Source organism: Neopelma chrysocephalum, unplaced genomic scaffold (assembly GCF_003984885.1).
Source record: "Neopelma chrysocephalum unplaced genomic scaffold, ASM398488v2 Primary Assembly neopelma1_97102, whole genome shotgun sequence".
NCBI classification, from domain to species: Eukaryota; Metazoa; Chordata; class Aves; order Passeriformes; family Pipridae; genus Neopelma; species Neopelma chrysocephalum.
The window spans coordinates 6,612,279-6,631,632 of record NW_020925744.1 but is presented as its reverse complement, the minus strand read 5'-3'; the positions used below and the strand labels follow the sequence as shown (position 1 = coordinate 6,631,632).

The following is a 19,354-nucleotide window of genomic DNA, read 5'->3' as shown; positions in this document are numbered from 1 at the left end:
GCGCCAAGTGAGGCGCTCGCGCCACCTCTGATTGGCGAGCCCGGGATGACGGTACGGGACGAGAGGCCGGGCGGGAGCGGCGGGAGCACCGCCCTGAGGGCGGGTCTGCGGAGCTGTGCTCGGGTTTAAACCCAGCCTTACCTTAGCGATGTATAGCAGTACTTGAAGGGAGGGTGCCCAGAAGATGGAGCCAGGCTCTTCTCCGTGGTGCTGAGCAATAGGACAGGAGACAATTAACAGAAACTGATGCACAGGAAATTCCACCTGAATATGGGGGAAAACTTCATTACTGTGCGGTTGACCACGCGCTGGAACAGATTGACCAGAGAGGGTGTGGAGTCTCCCTCACTGGAGATAACCGAGAATTTTCTGGATGCAATCCTGTCCCATGTGCTCTAGGATGACCCTGCTGGACCAGATGACCCACTGTGGTACCTTCCAACCTGACTCATTCTGTGAGTGGCAATGGGTCAAACCATGTCAGTTAAACACTGGCCTGTGAATTACCACCCAGATAAAGAGAACACAACCTTGGCATTAACTAAACAATCAAACAAAACAAAACCAAAAAACCAAACAAAAAACCCCCCAACGTTTTTCAATGTTTTCAAGTTGTTTCCAATCATATTTTTGATCAATAATTATATTTTATATTATTCATACAGAAGACAGGGATTGATGTTGGTGTCACAGAGGTCATTGAGTTGTTTTATATTAGCTTTTCATGAATATTTTAAAGAAAGGATGATTTGGAAAATAAATACGAAACTTGTTTTAAGGTACAAAACTCTGATAGGAGGTCAGCTATGCTGCAGGAGCAGAGATATAACTGAAATTCCTGTGATACCTATTACAGATGAGCTATCGGTCAATTTTTAGGACTCCCACAGATGAGGAGTGGCTGCTAACACTAGTGTTTCACCTCCACCAAGTTTAAGGAAAACAAAATTCCCCTCTCAACATTGACCGTAACATGCACTTCTCTTTCTAACCTAACTCAAATGTATGATACACTTAAGCATGTAAGATGCACAATTTTTAGGTCCAGATCGAGTATGTGTGATTCTCACATTGTGTGTAAGTGGACAGGATTTAATAACATTTTGTACTGATGCCATTGGTATAGTTACACTTTATGCATCCTCTTAGGATACATCCATACAACTCACGTAAACAATGCATTCTCTTTCTCCAAATGCTTCATAATTCACAGAAAACGAAACCATTGTGCAGGAGATTATGCAGCATGAATCTGACGTGGCACTTACTGACAGCCCACAGAATGATTAGCATCTCCAGTTTCTGCTCCTGCTTATTAGTTTGTCATCTCAACTAACTCTGGAAGACTTTGGCTACTGTACAACTGCTAGAATTGGAAGTTTTTTCTGACTCCTTTCTGTTCAGCATCTGTCCACATGCAGTGCTCCTTAGTTTTGACCATGTACACTCTCAGGTACTACTTAAGCCCACATGAGAGGGATTCTGTGATAAAGCACCTTTCCACATGTACTGCCAAGGAGCCGAGAACTCAGCACTGATGATTCTAGGATCAAGCATCTGAAATTCAGGCGTCCCAATGCAGATTTCAAGTCATCCAAATACTTTCTGAGATCTACTTTCAAACTGTCATGAGAGCTGACAGCTACAGGGATTAAACAGTGGAAAAATATAAATTATTTTTTTAATTTGTTTTATAAAGAAGACTCAATGTAATTTCAAAAGAAAACATTTGTAACTCATGCCTATGATAAAGTTTAAATTCTTTTAGTATTTATAATGCACCGTAAAAGTCAATAAAATAAAAGTGTTCAGGTAACAAAAGTTTTTCCCTTGGTATTGTACAACAGGGAGGCTATTAAAACCAGCCTCAAAGCTTTGGGTATTTGAAAATCCCACAGACCAGATCAAGAACAAAGTAAATATTGCAAGCTTCTTTTCTTTAGTGTTAAACATAATAGAAAACAGCACTTTTAAAGATAACATTCATTTAAACACCTTTAACTCCTCATTTGCAGGTCTGTTGTGTGCATCAATCCCTTAATAAACTCATGCAGTACAAATGCAACTTACATACAATAGCTAGTTCCTTTAACTTCTATACATGTGTGACCCTAACCTGGGTCTGCCGTGCCATGGAAATAAAACATACTGATTAATTCCACACAGACTGGAGTCATGCCCAGTCACCACTGCCTGACACACTCTCAGAAGCCAGAGAATGTCACATATTTTTTGCCTGGTTCTGGACAAAGTAACTGGTGCTATTAATGGAATAACTTTAACCTTAAGTTGATAAGAACAAGCAATTATAATAATGAAAAAAAACAACACAAACTCTTTCTAGGCATGTATTTCAATAGATAATGGAAATGGAAGAGAGTAGAGCACAGTACAATCATGCTTCAATCAAAAAAAAATTCCTTTTTTTAATTTTATTTAAGTGCTAAGATTTTGGCTATTGAATTACAAGACTCAGTAATCCCCTTGTCCCCTCCCACAAACAGCATATGCTACCAATATAAAATATATCCATAGGTACATTGAATAATAAGTATATTAGGCTACTACAGCGAACAAATCAGTAAGATGTTTTGATCACTACAAGATCGCTACAAGACAATTCAGATAATCCCCATATTAGTAGCTTTCCAACATTTACGATAATGTCCAACTGAGTAGAACATGAAATGAATTAAGCTCTCTTAGTAAAAGACAGTGTATCGAAAAATCTGATCTTCAAATGAAACACCATGCCTTGACAGATTAACAAACAATCCTTCCTTTAAAGTAATACAGTTTAAAAACAGATATAACAATGTTTATGTATTGACTATATTAATAAGCTTTAAACAGTACTTACTGAAGATTCTTTTAAGGTGAAGTGATTTTTATCCCCCTCAGTGTTCAAAGTACTCAGTACTTTTCATGCACATTTTAATTTTCCTAATTATTATCTTTATTTTCATGCATTTCCTAGATAGATATCATCTATCCCTTTTTTTTTTTTTCAGAGATCCACAGTGCTCCCCCCAGCCCCCATATTCTGAATCCCAAATAACTTATGGTAAAAATACAAATTCTGTTTTGGAAGAAAACATACAAAATATACACCATGTAGTGTGCGCACCTAAATATCTTGATTGTCAAGTAGTGCAAGTTTCCGCTTTGATGTATATACTTTTTGGTTTTAGAGACAAGAATTTGTTTTACTGATCTTTGTGGATCCCATTTCTTGCCATTTTTGGTAGTCTTTGTCCCTTCGTGTAAGCGTGGTACCAGAAGTGGAGAAACAAGACTAAAAACATAGAGCCATACAGCCAAATAATGAACATGAAAATTGGATACTGGTACGGACAATCATCCATGATGTAGATTTGTCCTATATGAACTGTAATCATAATAAACTGGACCTAGAGGGAAAAGGTGAAGAAAATAAGTACTTTTTAAATAAATTACAGACTTACTATAGAAGTTTAAAAAAATTCAGCATAACTTGTATGCAGAAAAACGGATAGGAGGGGTAGAGCCAGGGTAAAGTGGGGAGCAACAGGGACACCAACACAACTTCTTAATATGACAGAGATCACCTTTACAGCCCCTCTCCAAAAACCTTACTGCACTGAAAAACAGTTTTACAGAGAAAAGGCAGAAATGTCCCGGGACAAATTGAATTACAAGCAGCACTGAGAAACTCATAGCAGGAGTATGGGATTCTACCCCGGCCAGTTCAGAGAAGAAGGAAGGAGGCAAACAGTGTTTGACCAGTGACAAATGGGAGGCTCCTTTAGAGAAATTAGCCAGGGGGGTGGGGAGGGGGCAGAAAGAGCAACCATTACAGGGGTTGGGAATATGAATTCCCACCTTCCCTGCACATTAGCACGTGACAAAAAAGTATTCCACATGAACTCCAAGTTAATAGTCCACTGGTAGTGCCTCCAAGACAAAAGACTGAGTTATAAATATTCAAGCCACATTGTTCAGAGTTGCACATGGTTACATGAACTATTCTATTAACATCAGCCCTAGGTGCAAGCAGACAGGGTGCTCCTTTCCCTCCTCCATTAGCATCCTTGCTCATGATAAATGAACTGTTTAGCCAGGAGTTGAATTTTGAAAATCCAGCTATTAAAAAACACGGGCATCCAAAAATCACCCAGAACCATTACCTTTCGAAAGTGATATAAAGCTGATAAAACACAATGTAATTACTACAAGAGCATTTTGTAATGCTCTGGGGTGAAGAGAGGACCCTGAGATTAGCTCAGCTGGTTAGAGCATGGTGCTACTAACACCAAGATTGTGGGTTTGATCCCAGTATGGGCCATTCGTTTAAGAGTTGGACTCCATAAGCCTTGTGGGTCTCTTCCAACTCAGATTATTCTTTGATTCTGTGACTAAATTCTCTAAACATAAACACTTTCTATGAAAGAACAGACATGAAATTCAAAAGAAATATTTTTCCCTTTCCTCACTACTAGTTACATATGTATTCTGCACATTGATTGTATTTTCTTGGTATAAACTTACATTTTAATAATTTTTATACAAGCAATGAGTTTTGTAAGTATATTTACCAAGTATTGCAAAACTGAAAAGCTCATGTGTCTACGCCATTCTTATAGTGAATGCTGAAGTCAGCAGATTTAAGTATATAACTGGAGAGCTCACACCATTTGTTTTCTTCAACTAAAACATAAATCTTGTACCAACTGTAACCTACACACATTAACACAACTAAAAGTAAAAATTTATTGCATTAAGTCTGTGTCAGCCACAGTCACATTTTTGAGAGTTGTATTTGTCAAAAACAGTTACTCACAAGTTGTATAGTTGTCATGTACTTTTTCCACCACAAATATTTATGGTAGGCTGGTCCCAAAGAACAGATTCCGTAATAAGTGTACATGACAACATGGACAATACAGTTCAACAAAGCATGAAATGTTCCCAAACCACCTGTAGAAAAACAAAACATAGTAGTAGTATTGCATCAGGTATTTAAAAAGCCACCTCAGGTCCTAGCAGATATTTTGAGTAAGAGTAGGAAAAACATGTCCCAAAACACCTAGATTTTGACTAATCCTCAAGGTATTTAACCTGAGTTGGGTTGATATCAGTTCTGAGGGATCATATCAGTTTGCTATCTCAGAAACAGCTTCAGCATATTAATGAATGCAAAAAGTTAGAGGTAAAAGTGATCCAAGAAGCAGCAGACAGCAAAGTGCTTTTAAGAGAAATATGAACATGAAACTACTGAGCATAAAAGAAAAAATTACATAAAAGGAGAGATTTAGTGAGGAAAAAGAGTGCTATTTTCCCATTAAGAATCATTCCAATTAAAAATAAAACATTTTGTGTTTTTAGTAGCTCACACTACTCTTTCAGCTTGATAGAGCATAACTCCTCCAGCTGTGATTGCAACCTTTCTTTGGAACTTAACTATTTGTATTTTCTAAAATAATTTGAGTGTTCTTACAGTTCAAACATACATACTTTTTTTGGCTTGCACAGTGAATATTCAGAAGAAAAAATAAATAGTTAAAGCAGAGAAAAAAAGAAAAGAACAACCTAATCAACAGTGCAAAAATATGTTCCAAAAAGCAACACTCTACTAAGCACCATGTTACAATTCTCTATTTATATCCAATCCCAGAATCAGCATCTCCATCCAAACCTACTGTTTTTTTTAAAAACAAGTTGAAAACTTGATAGATGCTGCTATTTAGAAAGACAAACACTGATGAAACTGAATACAAGGTAATCATCAGCAGGACTGAAATTCTTGAAAAAAATTTTAAGTTATCAAACAAAAATATTTAGAAAGGTAAGTGTAAAGATAAGCAACAGAGTTTTTGGAGTAAACACAGCTCTGCATGAATATGAGAAACTATTACTAGCAGAGGACAAAACAATTCTTGCACACTTTGCTGAAAGTATTTGTCAAGTTATCATATGGGAAATTTGAATCATGCAAAATCAGAAGCCTGTAGCTGGTATACTGATCCAACATCCAGATAAAAGGTAGAAACTTAATCACTTATTAAGTGGAAAATTTTCAAGGTTGAAGAGGAGGGACAGCTATTTGCTGCAGGTTTTCTTTTGAAAACCTATAAACACACTGACGTGTATGCTGTGAAAACTACTCACAATTTTGTCATTAATACCAGTTACTCAGAAAGATTTGAGAATTACGTTGTCAATTCACCAGTTTCCTAATAACAGAAATTCAACAAATGCAGTAGTTATACACTAGTAAAAGCTGCACACTGGACAGATTCAATAGATCCCATCTGCACACTTTCTGGACTACTTCAAGGTCTTGGTTTTGTATTCATAAAACAGATTCTAACAGATCAGATTAATAAGCAATGGTTCTCTTCATCAATCCATCACCAATGTTCTGGGAGAAAAAAATCCAAAACACGCTGTCAGGAAACACAAGGGAATAAACATGTATAACCCCCTCTATTTTTCAGTAAAAACTCCTGAAAAGGCCTAAACTGTCCCAGAAATTGACTAATAATTGACTGTGTATTTCTCCACTCTGTTCTTATCAGACTATTGTCATGGCAAGCTGTATTTATTAGTGGTGCATACTAATAATATAACATAGGAAGATGCAAGCAGAGATACAAAGAGCAGAAAAGGAGAAAGTGAAGGTAAGCTGGTAGTGGACAAAGAATTTTAATTCAGTATAATTCAAATACGTTTCTTTAATAAAGGAAGTCCAAAAAAATATTTCTGTAGCTTTGTGAAAGCCAAACTATTATATGTAAATAAACCCCATTCACACTACTTAAAGCCAGTGAATGTAACTGCAACAAAGATTGAATAATTTTTCAAGCAGAGTCCCCCCCCAACTCAGTTCTAGCATTTCAGGAGGACAAACGGTTTTGAAGTAGTTTCAACAGTTATTTGCCTCATGTATCTCCTCCAGCACTTCTGATTTTACAGTCACTTGCCTTTTTCATGTAATAATGTTTTTTGCTTATATACAACTCTCTCCTCTGCACCCTTTCCCCCCATAAGAAATCAGCACTGCACAAAATGCTGTCAAATAGGAAAAATGAGTAGTCCTCAACCTTTCAAATAATTATGGTGATCTCAGTTGTTCCATAAAATACTGCAGAAATCTAAATTTAAAAATACTGATGTTTGCAAGGTGTTTAATTCTGTTCTTCTTTTTTTGTCTACCATAGTTAACTTTTACTACCAGAAGATATGTTCAACTCAAATTCAACTCTCTCTCCACTACCTGCAGCAAATTTGACTCCAAACCACCAGGTCCATGGCATGATGGAATGATGAAAGACATGCAGGAATGTAACTTGATTGTTTTTCTTACGCAGCACAAAAAATATCTGAAACAGATTTTTAATGAACAGGATGTTAGAGAAAATAATCAAGCCCAACATACTTAAAGAAAACTGTATGTATCAGTGCTGGTTGCTCACAACTATACATTTAAGAGTACTTTGGAATTGCAGTCTTGGGAGAAGAAGGAAAACTGAGGGTCTACATATGCAGACTAGTTTTCAAAAAAAATTAAAACCAGTATGTAAAATCCACCTGAGAAGCCTCAAAAGCCAGTGCAAGCTTTGAAACGAAATGTTCAAGGCTAAGCCATCACCTACATGTGCAACAACAGTGTAAGATGGACTTAGTTGGACTGGGAAGTCTCTAGAAGCATCAGATTTTAAATCCTCTGAACTATTAATGAAATGCCATTTGAGAAAATTAACTAAAGGTTTAGCAACAGACAGAGATAGTAGAAAATAATAGAGAAATAGCACTTTATTATGAACATTGAACAAGCCACCCTTGGAAAACAGCAAAACTGTTTTCTTAACCGATATTGACGGGCCACATTTTAAAGGACAGACATTGAGGGAAGTGTTAAGGGAAGACAGAGGAAGAAAACCCTGTAAAGAGAAGTCAGGTCATGCAAAGGGTAGTATCAGATGGCAAGCAAATAAACACAGAAGAGCAGAAGTCTGGTTTGCTGGGAAAAACATTTGGAATCAGCAGATTTAAATACAGCTAAGAAATTACTTTTGCAATAAAAGCAAAAAGCTGATGAGAAACAGGTACCTAGTTGTGTGGATTCAAACAAAGCAAAATAATAAAAAAAAAAAACTTCAGGCTCAAGACTAATTAAAAAGGAGCACTCTAACCTGTGGGGAATAAAGGCAAATAGAGGAACAAGCTTGTCGGGATTTTCCAGTTTTAGCATTCCTGACCCTTCCATTACCATTCCATTTGGTTTAGTCAGTAAGATCTTCCAGTGTTGAATCATAAGCATTTGCAGAATGAAAGTCAGATGGCTAACTTTGCTCGAAGAGTGTAGAACAACCTCACTGTTCATGAGTCAACTCCTGAACCACCGCTATTGGTGGCATATAGAACTGCAGATGATTTCAGCACTCAGAAGCTGGTTTGAAAATATCTAAGCCAACCCTACTTGATGTCAGTCTTGGGAAGAGAGAAAGGCAGATGACTGCTGGTGGTATGCAAGGTCTGCATTCTGCTTCAATGCATTGCTGTTCAGACTTTCTTTGAAAAAGGTTAGAGTGTCAGCCTGACATCAAACACCTCCATAATCATGACCCTCAAGGCAATCCCAGGAATTTAGAGAAGGTAGGTATGGCAATTTTGTGCTGTATTCAGAGCTGATGACAATAATATTCTGAATGAGAAAGATAAAATCTGAATATGATATGAAAAAATCTATTCAGTATAATCACCTCTTTTTTATCTGCAGTGTTGAGGCAAGCATTGCCATAGCATAACAGGTTAGCGTATTCAGCTGTTAAACAGGCAATTTATCTGGTCTTCCTAAATTTTTAAAGCTATATTCTCTCATTAACATTCTTGCTGATAATCAAGGAATGATAGTGTAATAGGACAATCAGATGAGTTAATAAGGGTAAACATCTGGATGCTATTCTAATGATTGAAGACTGGAGGACTAACTAAAAAGCAATTTATACCCCCAGTGCTCAACAGCACTGGTTCTTTTCCTGTGAAAAGGAAACGTCACTATTTGTTTTATTAGGCTAAAATACTTACAGTATCTAATAATTCAATGAACTTGGAAAAAAAGTAAAGCCAACAAGTTCGCACCATCTGCAAGAGTACAAAAAAACCTCTGTCAAATCGTAATAGTCATAAACAAAATTAAGCAGCTGCAGGACAAATAAATATATACAGGAAAGTAAATAAATATATAAAGTAAAGCATCAGGTTAAGTGGTGTCCCAAAGTTGACAGAAATATTTAAGTGTATGGTTTTTTTGGTTTTTCTTTAAAAACACAAAACATTTTTAAATCCCGAAGGAATTTTAAAACCAAGAAGAACAAGCAACAAATTCATTGCCTCTTTCTTCGTCCCAACCAACCAACCCCTCCAGTTATCTCACATGCTCTACATTATGTAAAAGGGCATTTCCACATAGTGCATTTCACTCTACAGCAGTGCATTCAAAAAAAGCAGACTGTTCAAAAAGCATTTCTAAAAATAAAGTCAATGTATAACAAGACTACTTTGAACGACCTGGTCTAGTGGAAGATGTCCTTGCTCATGGTAGGAGGGTTGGAACTAGAGGATCTTCAAGGTCACTTCCAACCCAAACTGTTCTATGGTTCTGTGATAATAATTCAGCTTTGCGTTTGGCAACTTACCCTTAGAGCTGTTGGCGACCTCGAGTAGTCAACAATATCACACCGGAACGAGTACCCTGTGGCCCAACCCGACATAAGAAACTGGAGCAAAGAAAACGGAAAAGGCAAAAATTTACTTCCTTTGAAAAATTCATTAATTTTGGATTATTTTTGCAATCACTAAGCAGGAGAGGAAAAACAATATTAAAAACATGTCAAATAAGTTACTTTGTCAATCATCTACCTCTGCATGGGATAACTACCACAAAATCCTTTGCTGTTGCAGATTAATGAATTCCTAATTCCAAGACCACACCTATAGACAGGAATTTTCTTCCTACACTCATTATTTCAGCATTAGTAACTGAAGAGGAGAAACAGCTTCATCTCAAAACTAATGCTAAAAAACAACTTACTGTGTAAATCAGACCACAAAACCATAGCTAACCATCTTAATACCAAAAAGAATCCAACACAGCATCTTAATACTCTAACAAAACTAGCACTATAAAAAACTATAATTGCTAATTATCATTAAAGACAAGGAACAAATCCATATGCAGAATACACATTTAATATCATAGTTTCTAAAATTTTTCCTTAGTTAAACTGAGTGATTCAGTTGGTCTTTCACTAATACAAGTGATGAGAAGCTACAATAAGAACACACACATGACCAAAGGACTGTATGTATCAAATATCATTTAATCTTTTCTCTTGGAATATATTAAATAATATATATAATATAATAATATAATAAATCTATTTGGACATGAGCAACATTATTAATATTACACTTGGCTCGTTCCACTGCCAGCCCCTATGACTACTGTATTTTATATCTGTTTATAAAGTGCTTCTCATCATCACTATCCTCTCATGCATGCTAAGAGGTTCAACTCCCTTAACAGATGCAGGAGTTTAGTCTTTTTAACTTCCTAAAAGAACTGGTTGCTTAAAGAAAATAAGTTCTGGAACACCACCAAGACAGCACAGTACTAACTCACCCATCAAATTACTTGGTTCCAAAGAGGGAAAGAATCAGCTTCTTGGAGACTACCAGACAATAGCAGAAATTCAATCTGTTACACTCTGTCCATGATTCTTTCATGAAATTGTAACATGGAAGTCTTGATAGCAGACTAATTGAATACTGTGGTAATGTCAGACACTAACAGAAGTTTTTTGGGTTTTTTTTTGTTTGATTGTTTCTTTGTGCAGGTTTTTTTTTGGTTTGGGGTTGTTTTTTGAGGATTATAACCAAAACGGGAACCAAATTTTAAAAGGAAGTTTGGCAATTTTTCAAAGTGACGTTTAAACAGCAAAAGCATCTTACCCACCACTTTCCACACTGCAATCATATCACAAAGTAGCTGTTGCTGCACTGCCTTTAGAGTGGTTTGAAGAAATGTCAAGTAGTTCATTGTAACTCCTGATGCCATTCATGCAAACTGATCTACAAGAAACATGTACTACCAATTTGGCACAATAATCTGAATTTTTTCAAGAATCACTAGTTTCGCATACTGCTTGGAGGAATATAATTACAACCATCAGAATAATATTTTTTGAGAACTGCAGAGTGGGAGTTATCTTAATAGATTTATTAAAAGTTAGTAGATAGAGACATGAAATATATAAATACATTACAACCAAAAGTAGCACTTACTTCGTAAGTCATATATAAAGAGAGGACTACCACACTAAAATTATAAAAGGTCATTATCTGCCTGAGTTCAAAAGGTTTTTTATTTTCCATGAGTTTGGGTCCCAAGGAAGTGACAAAATAAATGTAGGTTCCAATGATAAAGGTTGTTGGAAAAGGTGAAGACATGAGTGGCCAGCCTTCCAGTCTTGGATCTAGAGGGGGAGGAGAGAAAAAATTAAATCAGATGTCTATAGTACTTATTAAAACAGCTACAGAAAAGTATTTAATTCCTAATGGTTTATGTTTTCCTGTCAAACCAATCATGTTTCAGAGTCTATTCACCTCAAATCCATACTGACTGGATAATAAGATTGAGGACCTGTATGTTTAAGTGCTTTTTTTCTGCATCAATACTTCACAGATAATGAAAAGGAGACACAGAATCACGAGTGATGTGATTTTCTGTCTCTACACCACCACAAAACACATACTTTCATATTAGAAGGAAGTTGTAATATATCAAGCAAGTATTGCGTGTTCCTTTCCAGTTATGCCATAGAAATATGTTGCAGAGACACCTCCTTATATGCACATCTCATTCCCTCTCCCTACAGCTGAGGCTGGCAGGCATTCCATCCAAACATCACCATGACTCCACTGAACTCTTCTGTGGTTCATCACCAAGTCCCAGCACACCAAAGACTTCCACATTTCTCCATAAGCAGGAGAACTGATAGAAGCTTCATGTATTTTTTTAAATTTTTATTTGATTTGACTTTCACATACTGACTTCAGGAAGATTTGTTTCAGAATGATCCCAAACTTAAATACTGACTCAGTAAACTGCTGTTTTCATGGTTTGCTGCTGTATTTTAAGAGTGTAATTATACTATTGCAATTTTTGTCAAGTGTAATTCATAGGCAAACACTTTAAGTCAGCAAATTTTCAACTCACAGCATTCAAGCAACCTATCACCCATGAGATCCTCTGATGTGGTTTACAGCCACTGGAATTGTAAAAACAGATTGAGGAGGAAAGCACATTATAATGCTGCTCACAGCTTGTAATGTGCCAGTGCTGCTGCTCACAGAGCAACAAGGACTGTGAACCACAGCACTGGGAATCTGCCTCTGTGCACTGCAAGGGAATCACCAGCTCTTCACAACTGACTGCTCTTTCTACATCCACTCTTGCACTGCTCCTACCAAACCTTTCCTACTGTTCTTCCCAGCTTGATCCTGAGGAAATCATGTTCCACCACTAACAGGATGGTACCAAATGCCAAATACAAGCACTGGTGGGCAGGGAGACAAGGAACTCATGTTCTGAAGTCATGGACACTGCAGCAGAAATGCTTCCTTCATCATCCAGCTCCATCCCAATCCACTTCACCTCACCAGCCATACTGATTAAAGGCCCTTCTCACTCACATGCTGTGCTTCTACAGAACAAGAGAAAAGGTGCTCAGTTATGCTGAAAAAGATAATCAGTAATCTTATCTATCAAACTTCAACTGCTTCTCAAATTTTTCCCAGGAATCGGCTAATTCCTGTCACTATGTGCCTACCGCAGTAAGAAACACTGAGATAGATGGGTCTTAACTCCAAAATTGAGATATTCTCTGTCAGTTTTTGGTAAACATACAGAACAACAATATAAAATCAAGGCTTGTTTAATATCCCTTACTAGCTGCAACAAGAAACTGACATTCCTTCTCAAAATAGAGCTGTGAGAGAGTTAATTACTCTGAGGATTAATTTCAAAACACTGAAACTTACCAGAGTTTGTTGGGTTTTTTCACTTTGCAAAAGCAAAATACAGTAACACCATGAGCCTGCATTAATTAACCAATAAAATCCAATTGTTTGATATTGAAAAAGAGTTAAAACCTTATATTCAGCAGCACAGGAGAAATGTAAACTATATATTCAGGCAAGCCAATAAAACTTATAGAAGAATCACTGTCTGCACTTTATTTACTGTGAGCTCGTACCCATAAACTACCTAAGTTTTGCTTATTTCCCATTTTAAAATGCAGAAATAGTTTGCAATGTCAAAAGGTAACTGGCAAGTTTTACAAAAATTTATAGGATGACAAAGCTACTTTTAAGTTGGTCAACAGCACGTTGCTATTCAAAATTACTGGCAGATTTAAATTACTCACCTGCATCTTTAATCCATTCATCATAGAGTAGTACAGCCTTTGAAGTCAGATTGCTAAGGGCCATTTTCACTTGATAAAGATTTTATGATGCTGCCTGCAGGAAAACGAACCAAAACAGAAATATGGATTTCTGTCAATAAAATAGAGATCAGTAAAGTTTTATGGAAAATATTTTCAAGAAACAGAATAGTAAAGAACAGAGGGCTAACAGAGCACGACATGTGAAATACAGATCAGGAAGCGTTAGCTGACCACATCCCACTATCCTTGGGTCTAATTTATAGCTGAGCTGTTATCCACAACAACACGATTTTGCAATCTATACATACAAACCAGGTGCTTCCGTGCCATAAAGTTTATCTCGAGAAACCATGCTGTGGTTAACCATTACAGTTAAGGGACAAATATGAATAAACAATAGATACTCAAATTCATTTTTATTACCATCTCCACTTAAAGTCCAAGTCACTGATATGTGGAGTTCAGCTTCGCAACATTTATTATTGAAAAATAATATTAATTTTCTAAGAAGTATTTCTAAGGTAGGTGGGAAGGAGAAAACCTACCAATATGTCAGCATATTCCTTTTAAATACAATAATTAGCTATGTTATAATTAGTGTGCAAATCCCACTCTGACAAATCAACTGTTTCCACACCAGGATCGTGGAATGTCACAGTACAAATGGTAATACCATTAACTCACAAAAATTATCCAGCACGTCCACTCTGCGTGCAGCACCTCCCACATATGTAAAACTTTTCAAAGTATGCTTATATGAATACTCATTTTTTTCTCCACCATCAAGTACTCACCAATTCTTCCCTTGTCTCTAGAAAATCCCCTCTAGAAAATACCTTTTAAAAACACCAGCACATTTAAAGGGTGTCTCTTCTATTCCTCAGTGTCTCACTTTACCATATGATTTCTCTCCATAACCCTGTGCAATCTTCACACTATATTCACCTTTATTAGTTCAGGCTGCACTACACCTTGATAACAAGCTCCCTTCCTCTGGCAGCCCTTCTGCATCTCCTCCAGGCTAGCAAGCTGCAGGTTTGGAGAGCTGGTTCTGCCCTCAAGATCATAATGCATCCTCAGGTCTTCCCGTTATCATCTTCTCATTTGTTCTCACCTTAACAGTTCTGAAAAATAATTTCACCCATATCTCCACTTCTACAAGTTCCTGTTCACTGCCATTTCACAGGAGTTTTTAGTCATTACACCCACCCTTCATCACAAGATCCAACACAGACAAGCCTGCCTTCATTAGAGTTCATCTGATCTACTTTGTCCCAATTCTCATTTTGCTACCTACTTGTTTCCCTGCTTGCAATTCTGTCCTATGCCCCTGAATATCTGAAACCACTATCAATTTCACATTTGGCAAATATTCTCTCTGCAAGTCTCTTTGAAGTTCACATTTTCTAGAAGTATCATCCTCCAGTATCAGCATTTCCCAACTCAACATCATTGCCTTCGTGCTGACCATTTTCACATGCCCTACGCTCATATTACAATGTTTGCTTCAAAGATCTATATTTATAAAGATGCTTGCAAGATCAGAAGTAGGGGCATCCTCTTCTAATGGAAAAGAGTCCTCTTCCATTTGGCACTAGCAATCAAATGATTGAAAAGATTTTATGGTTACAGGCAAACTGTAAATATTATTGCCATCTTGCTCCATAAGCCACACTATTGATGATATCAAACATGCATAAATTCAACCCTGTCTTGAACACCAGGTACTTCAGACTGCCCAACTGTGACAGCCAGGCAATTCAGCTGTAACTGGTGCTGAGGAGGAAGCATTAATAAAACCTTTACTTCGTAAATAATCACTGTAATTAAATGTTTAGACCGACTACCTAAAAAAGTTATCCTTTTAGTCCAGTGTTCTTTCCATTTCAGATGCACGAGAACAGTCTATCCAGAGACAAGGCATTGCAAACTAAAGGTATTTCGTTCAGCAGTTACAGTAAAATTCTACCAAAGCCCACAGACATCTTGTGCACAGTATGGCTCAATTTTTCAACAAATACATTCACTGAATACAAATAATCACATTATATTTAACTGGTTCTTCAATAAGAAAAACAGTTTACCGATTTCACTGCCACTCATGCCAGTTTTCCCATCCTCATACTACTGGAACTCGGACTGGTTAGTTCAACATGCCAACCAAGACTAAAGTTATACAAGTATCTACTTCTTAAAAACATGTTCTCAAAAATCCAGAAAATTCAGTGTAGATGTTGGCTCTAAATTAATTGGCATTTAATATTGCCATTTACCTTGTTCCACCTCTCCTGAGCCCCCATCTCTCCTGCAACTCCACTTGCAGCTCCTCTCCCTTTAAAACATTCCACAAGAGCTAAGACAGCAAAAGTTCTGAGCCTTCAAGGTTTGTTTTCTGTTCATAGTCAAGCAAGATACAACTGCAGTTGCCAAAGTTATTTGGAAAGTTCAATAACTATACTTGAGAGAAGGATGTACCAGGCAGAAATCAGCCACACAATAGTGACTGATCAATTAATCTGAACCTAAACGTAAGCAAAATTTAGTAAGTTAAACCCAATTATTTTAAGAGTAGAAAGAACGTGTGCAAGAAAGACCATGCTGTTCAAAACTTTCCTATAGTTAAAAGAGTTAAAACCAACTTTCATATATGACATTATTACTTCGCTTTCAATGCGCTTTAACTATCTACTTTCTTAACTAGCTACTCAGTTTTCCTTTGTAAATCCATTTCTATGAACAATAGTTTACATTAATGTTGGGTTTTGAGGATAAGTTGTTTGTTTACAACCTAAAAAAGTAGGGTTAATGGCAGCGTGGAAGATATTTTTTCTTATCCTTTTACACATATTTCACAAACAAATTCATGTGTACTGGAAAATAACATGATGAAGGCTTGGTTTTGTTTTTTTTTTAAATAGAAGAGTTAAAAAAAAAGAAAACCACATACCTACACACAAAATAAACAACTAGCTTGTGCTTCACCAAGAAAAAACAAACCATTTTTGAAAGATTGTTTTTCTACAGTACAGCTGTTGTTAAGAAGTAACCTATAATGCTTTGACCATAACACAATCTTCCAAAAAGTTTGGCAGTTTTGAAGGCTACAGAACTTATCTTCTAAATGCAAGACTGGAAATAGTTTGCCTGAAGGGACAAAGACTTGGGGCCAGAGATGGCCATTTGTTAAATACACAGCTTTAGTTCTTCATGCTATAAACTCATCTGCCCCTTAAGCATTTGTACAGCCACAGTTCAGTTAGGAAAATGTACATTTGGTTTACATACCTGCTAAAGTACTTAAGAGAATCAGCACATCAGCACTTTTATTTCCAATGATCCACTTTCTGCTCATATCAAAATTGTGCCATAAAACACACAGTTGAGTGTCTAGTTTGTAGCAAACCCTCTCAGTATTAGGTAAGTCACACCAGCAAATTCATTTTCAAAATTAGGTTATTTTAAATGACATATTGCAAGCTATTTACATAAACTTAAAAATGCAGTCATATAAGTAGTCTGCCCACATTGAAAAGTTTTAAATAACATACAGTCAGTCCTCTCAAACATGTGCATTTGGAAAACAAGCACCAAAATCACCTCAAAAACATATTCAAGGTACTCAGCTCTTCAAAAGAAATAAGCACTTTTTCTGGTTTTGTCAATGGAAATAATATTGTGCACCTAGGTTCCAGCCAGCTGTACTAGCATCATTTCTGAAGACATCTTTAAACAAATGTGCCCTCCACCACTTCAAAAATAGGAGGTATGAGGCAAAAGAGAAAACGGGCTATGTTTAAAGAGCAAAGTAACTTGCTGTCCTCTGGTCCCCTGCAGCTCTGCAGACAGGTGGAAGAGCCCACTAATTGCAGCTGAGTTAAAGCATACAGCTTGGCAGAACCAATTTCAATCAGACCATTACCTTTACTGGGAAGGTAAGGGCAGATTAGATCATTTACAGCAACCAGAAATGGCACAGATACTACAGCAAACTATATGAGAATGTTTGATGATGACAAATGGTAAGGAAAGAAGTTGTTGGAAGTGCTCAAGTTCAGTCAGCTCATAAAACTATTAGTAATTTTTGTAATGGGAATTACTGGTATGCCTCAAACATTTCTTATTTCTAAATGAGAACAAGAAGTTTCTCACATTCCTTTGCTTAACCCACATGAAAGATATTTGCCATTCTTGATGCTCATTTATTCCCCCTACATAGTTTTTAATAATAAAACAGATATAAAGATTTTACAACAATTGTTTTATGTTGGCAGCTATTGAACAACACAAGCACACAAAACAACTTGACAAAAAAACCAAGCAAAATTAAACAAATTTTACCTCAGTGTGAACTTAAAAACACTTAACATTAAGAATTTACATTAGAGAGCAAGGCTACTTTTACAGGGACCCTTTAGCAAAAGGCTGCAGATTAAGACAATGGAGTACAGACTTCAGTGGTCTAATTTCCACCCAAGGCAGGTCCCAAAAGCAATGGTTCTGGAACATCACCCTGGCCTGACAAGCCAGTGGTGACAGGGAGATCCTCCACCCTGCAGAGCCCATTGGAAGAGTGGGAGAGCATACAGAAAGCACTGACCCACACAGCTCTGATTTCAAAATTATAGCTTAAGAAATGGCAATAATACTGGCTTACACATTCAGGCACAATTATGAAACTTTCGTGTTTCAGAATGGCTTTGTATACTGTTGTTAATTCTTCTCTTGAAGTTCAGAAGATAATTAAATTAGGACATTTCACAGATGGTATCTTAAGCTTTACCTGGGAAACACCAGCTCTGCCCTTCCTATTTCCCAGGGCTGTGTGTTACATAATTGCAGTTATTTTAACTACATTACTCCCTCATGTCACATGGCAAGCAATTACAAACTGCCTATTACAATACATGGATTACTCACTTATATTCTGCAACAAAGTTTTAAACTTTAGGTGGGTGTCACCTGTTGTTATGGATTTTGCTGAGAGAAGTTTCTGTCACCTTTACCATCCTTTATGCCTTGTCTCAACCACCCAGACCAGTTTTGCAAAGGTTCATCTCACAAGTTTGCCACATCCTGCTTAGCTTTTCCCTTTTTGATAATATTGCTTGTAAACACTGCCCCTGTTAGCTGACAGTGGACATCCTAAAAACAGATGAGAGGCTTAGAAACTATATTAGAATGTCTACTTATACAATTCCTCATTGGAATTATTCAGGTAAGAGATCTAATACTTATGTCATGTAGTCACCCCTACTGAATTTTTTACATAGTATACCTCCCTATTTAATCTTTTGTTTTTTAAACTAGCATCAAATCCGTCATTCACCTATGTGAATAAAGTACTCTAAGTAGAAGAACTAGTGAAAAAAAGTTTAATTGCAATCACACTTTAGATGGTTTTCTGCCCTTCTAATGGATTTCCCATTCTGCTGCTGTGTAAAATAAAGACCAATTTGTATTTTCTTCCACAGCTGTCTATAAATTGTTAATAAAGCAGATATTGCAGACTTCACAGCAAAGCTGAACACTAACAATAGGGAAAGAAAAGCCCCTTCTTATGGGAACTATTTCAGGAGTACAGCCTTGTTTTGTACCCAATTCCTAACCAGAATGATATGGGCATTCTCCTGGATTACATACACTGATCCAATCACCAGTCACTGAATGAGGAAGGCCCAGTGTACAATCCCACAGCATCACTGCCAATGGGGCTGGTCCTCTGACAGCTGCAGGGTAAGTCACAGCAGCTCACCAACCCCAATGAAAGATTAAGCTTCTGAGAAAGAAAAAAAAAACATTTCTCAGCCAACTCAGACTTAAAAGGTTGAACAGGCCTTTGCAAAGGAAATATTAAGACACAC

At 36.9% G+C, this 19,354-nt stretch overlaps 1 protein-coding gene across 2 annotated transcripts in view; it reads right to left on the bottom strand.

Annotated features, from left to right (window-relative positions):
* Nucleotides 1–2,995: 2,995 nt before the first annotated feature.
* Nucleotides 2,996–19,354, bottom strand: part of ELOVL7 (ELOVL fatty acid elongase 7) — a 29,271-nt gene continuing 12,912 nt past the window's right edge. For both annotated transcript variants that reach the window (XM_027671535.1, XM_027671536.1), the window contains exons 2-8: nucleotides 13,473–13,566; nucleotides 11,329–11,519; nucleotides 9,681–9,761; nucleotides 9,070–9,126; nucleotides 7,256–7,361; nucleotides 4,820–4,956; nucleotides 2,996–3,410 (exon numbers count right to left, since the gene is read on the bottom strand). In XM_027671535.1, coding sequence (XP_027527336.1) covers nucleotides 3,207–3,410; nucleotides 4,820–4,956; nucleotides 7,256–7,361; nucleotides 9,070–9,126; nucleotides 9,681–9,761; nucleotides 11,329–11,519; nucleotides 13,473–13,536 — 840 coding nt within the window. In that variant the 5' untranslated portion in view covers nucleotides 13,537–13,566 and the 3' untranslated portion in view covers nucleotides 2,996–3,206. The remainder of the gene's footprint in view (nucleotides 3,411–4,819; nucleotides 4,957–7,255; nucleotides 7,362–9,069; nucleotides 9,127–9,680; nucleotides 9,762–11,328; nucleotides 11,520–13,472; nucleotides 13,567–19,354) is intronic.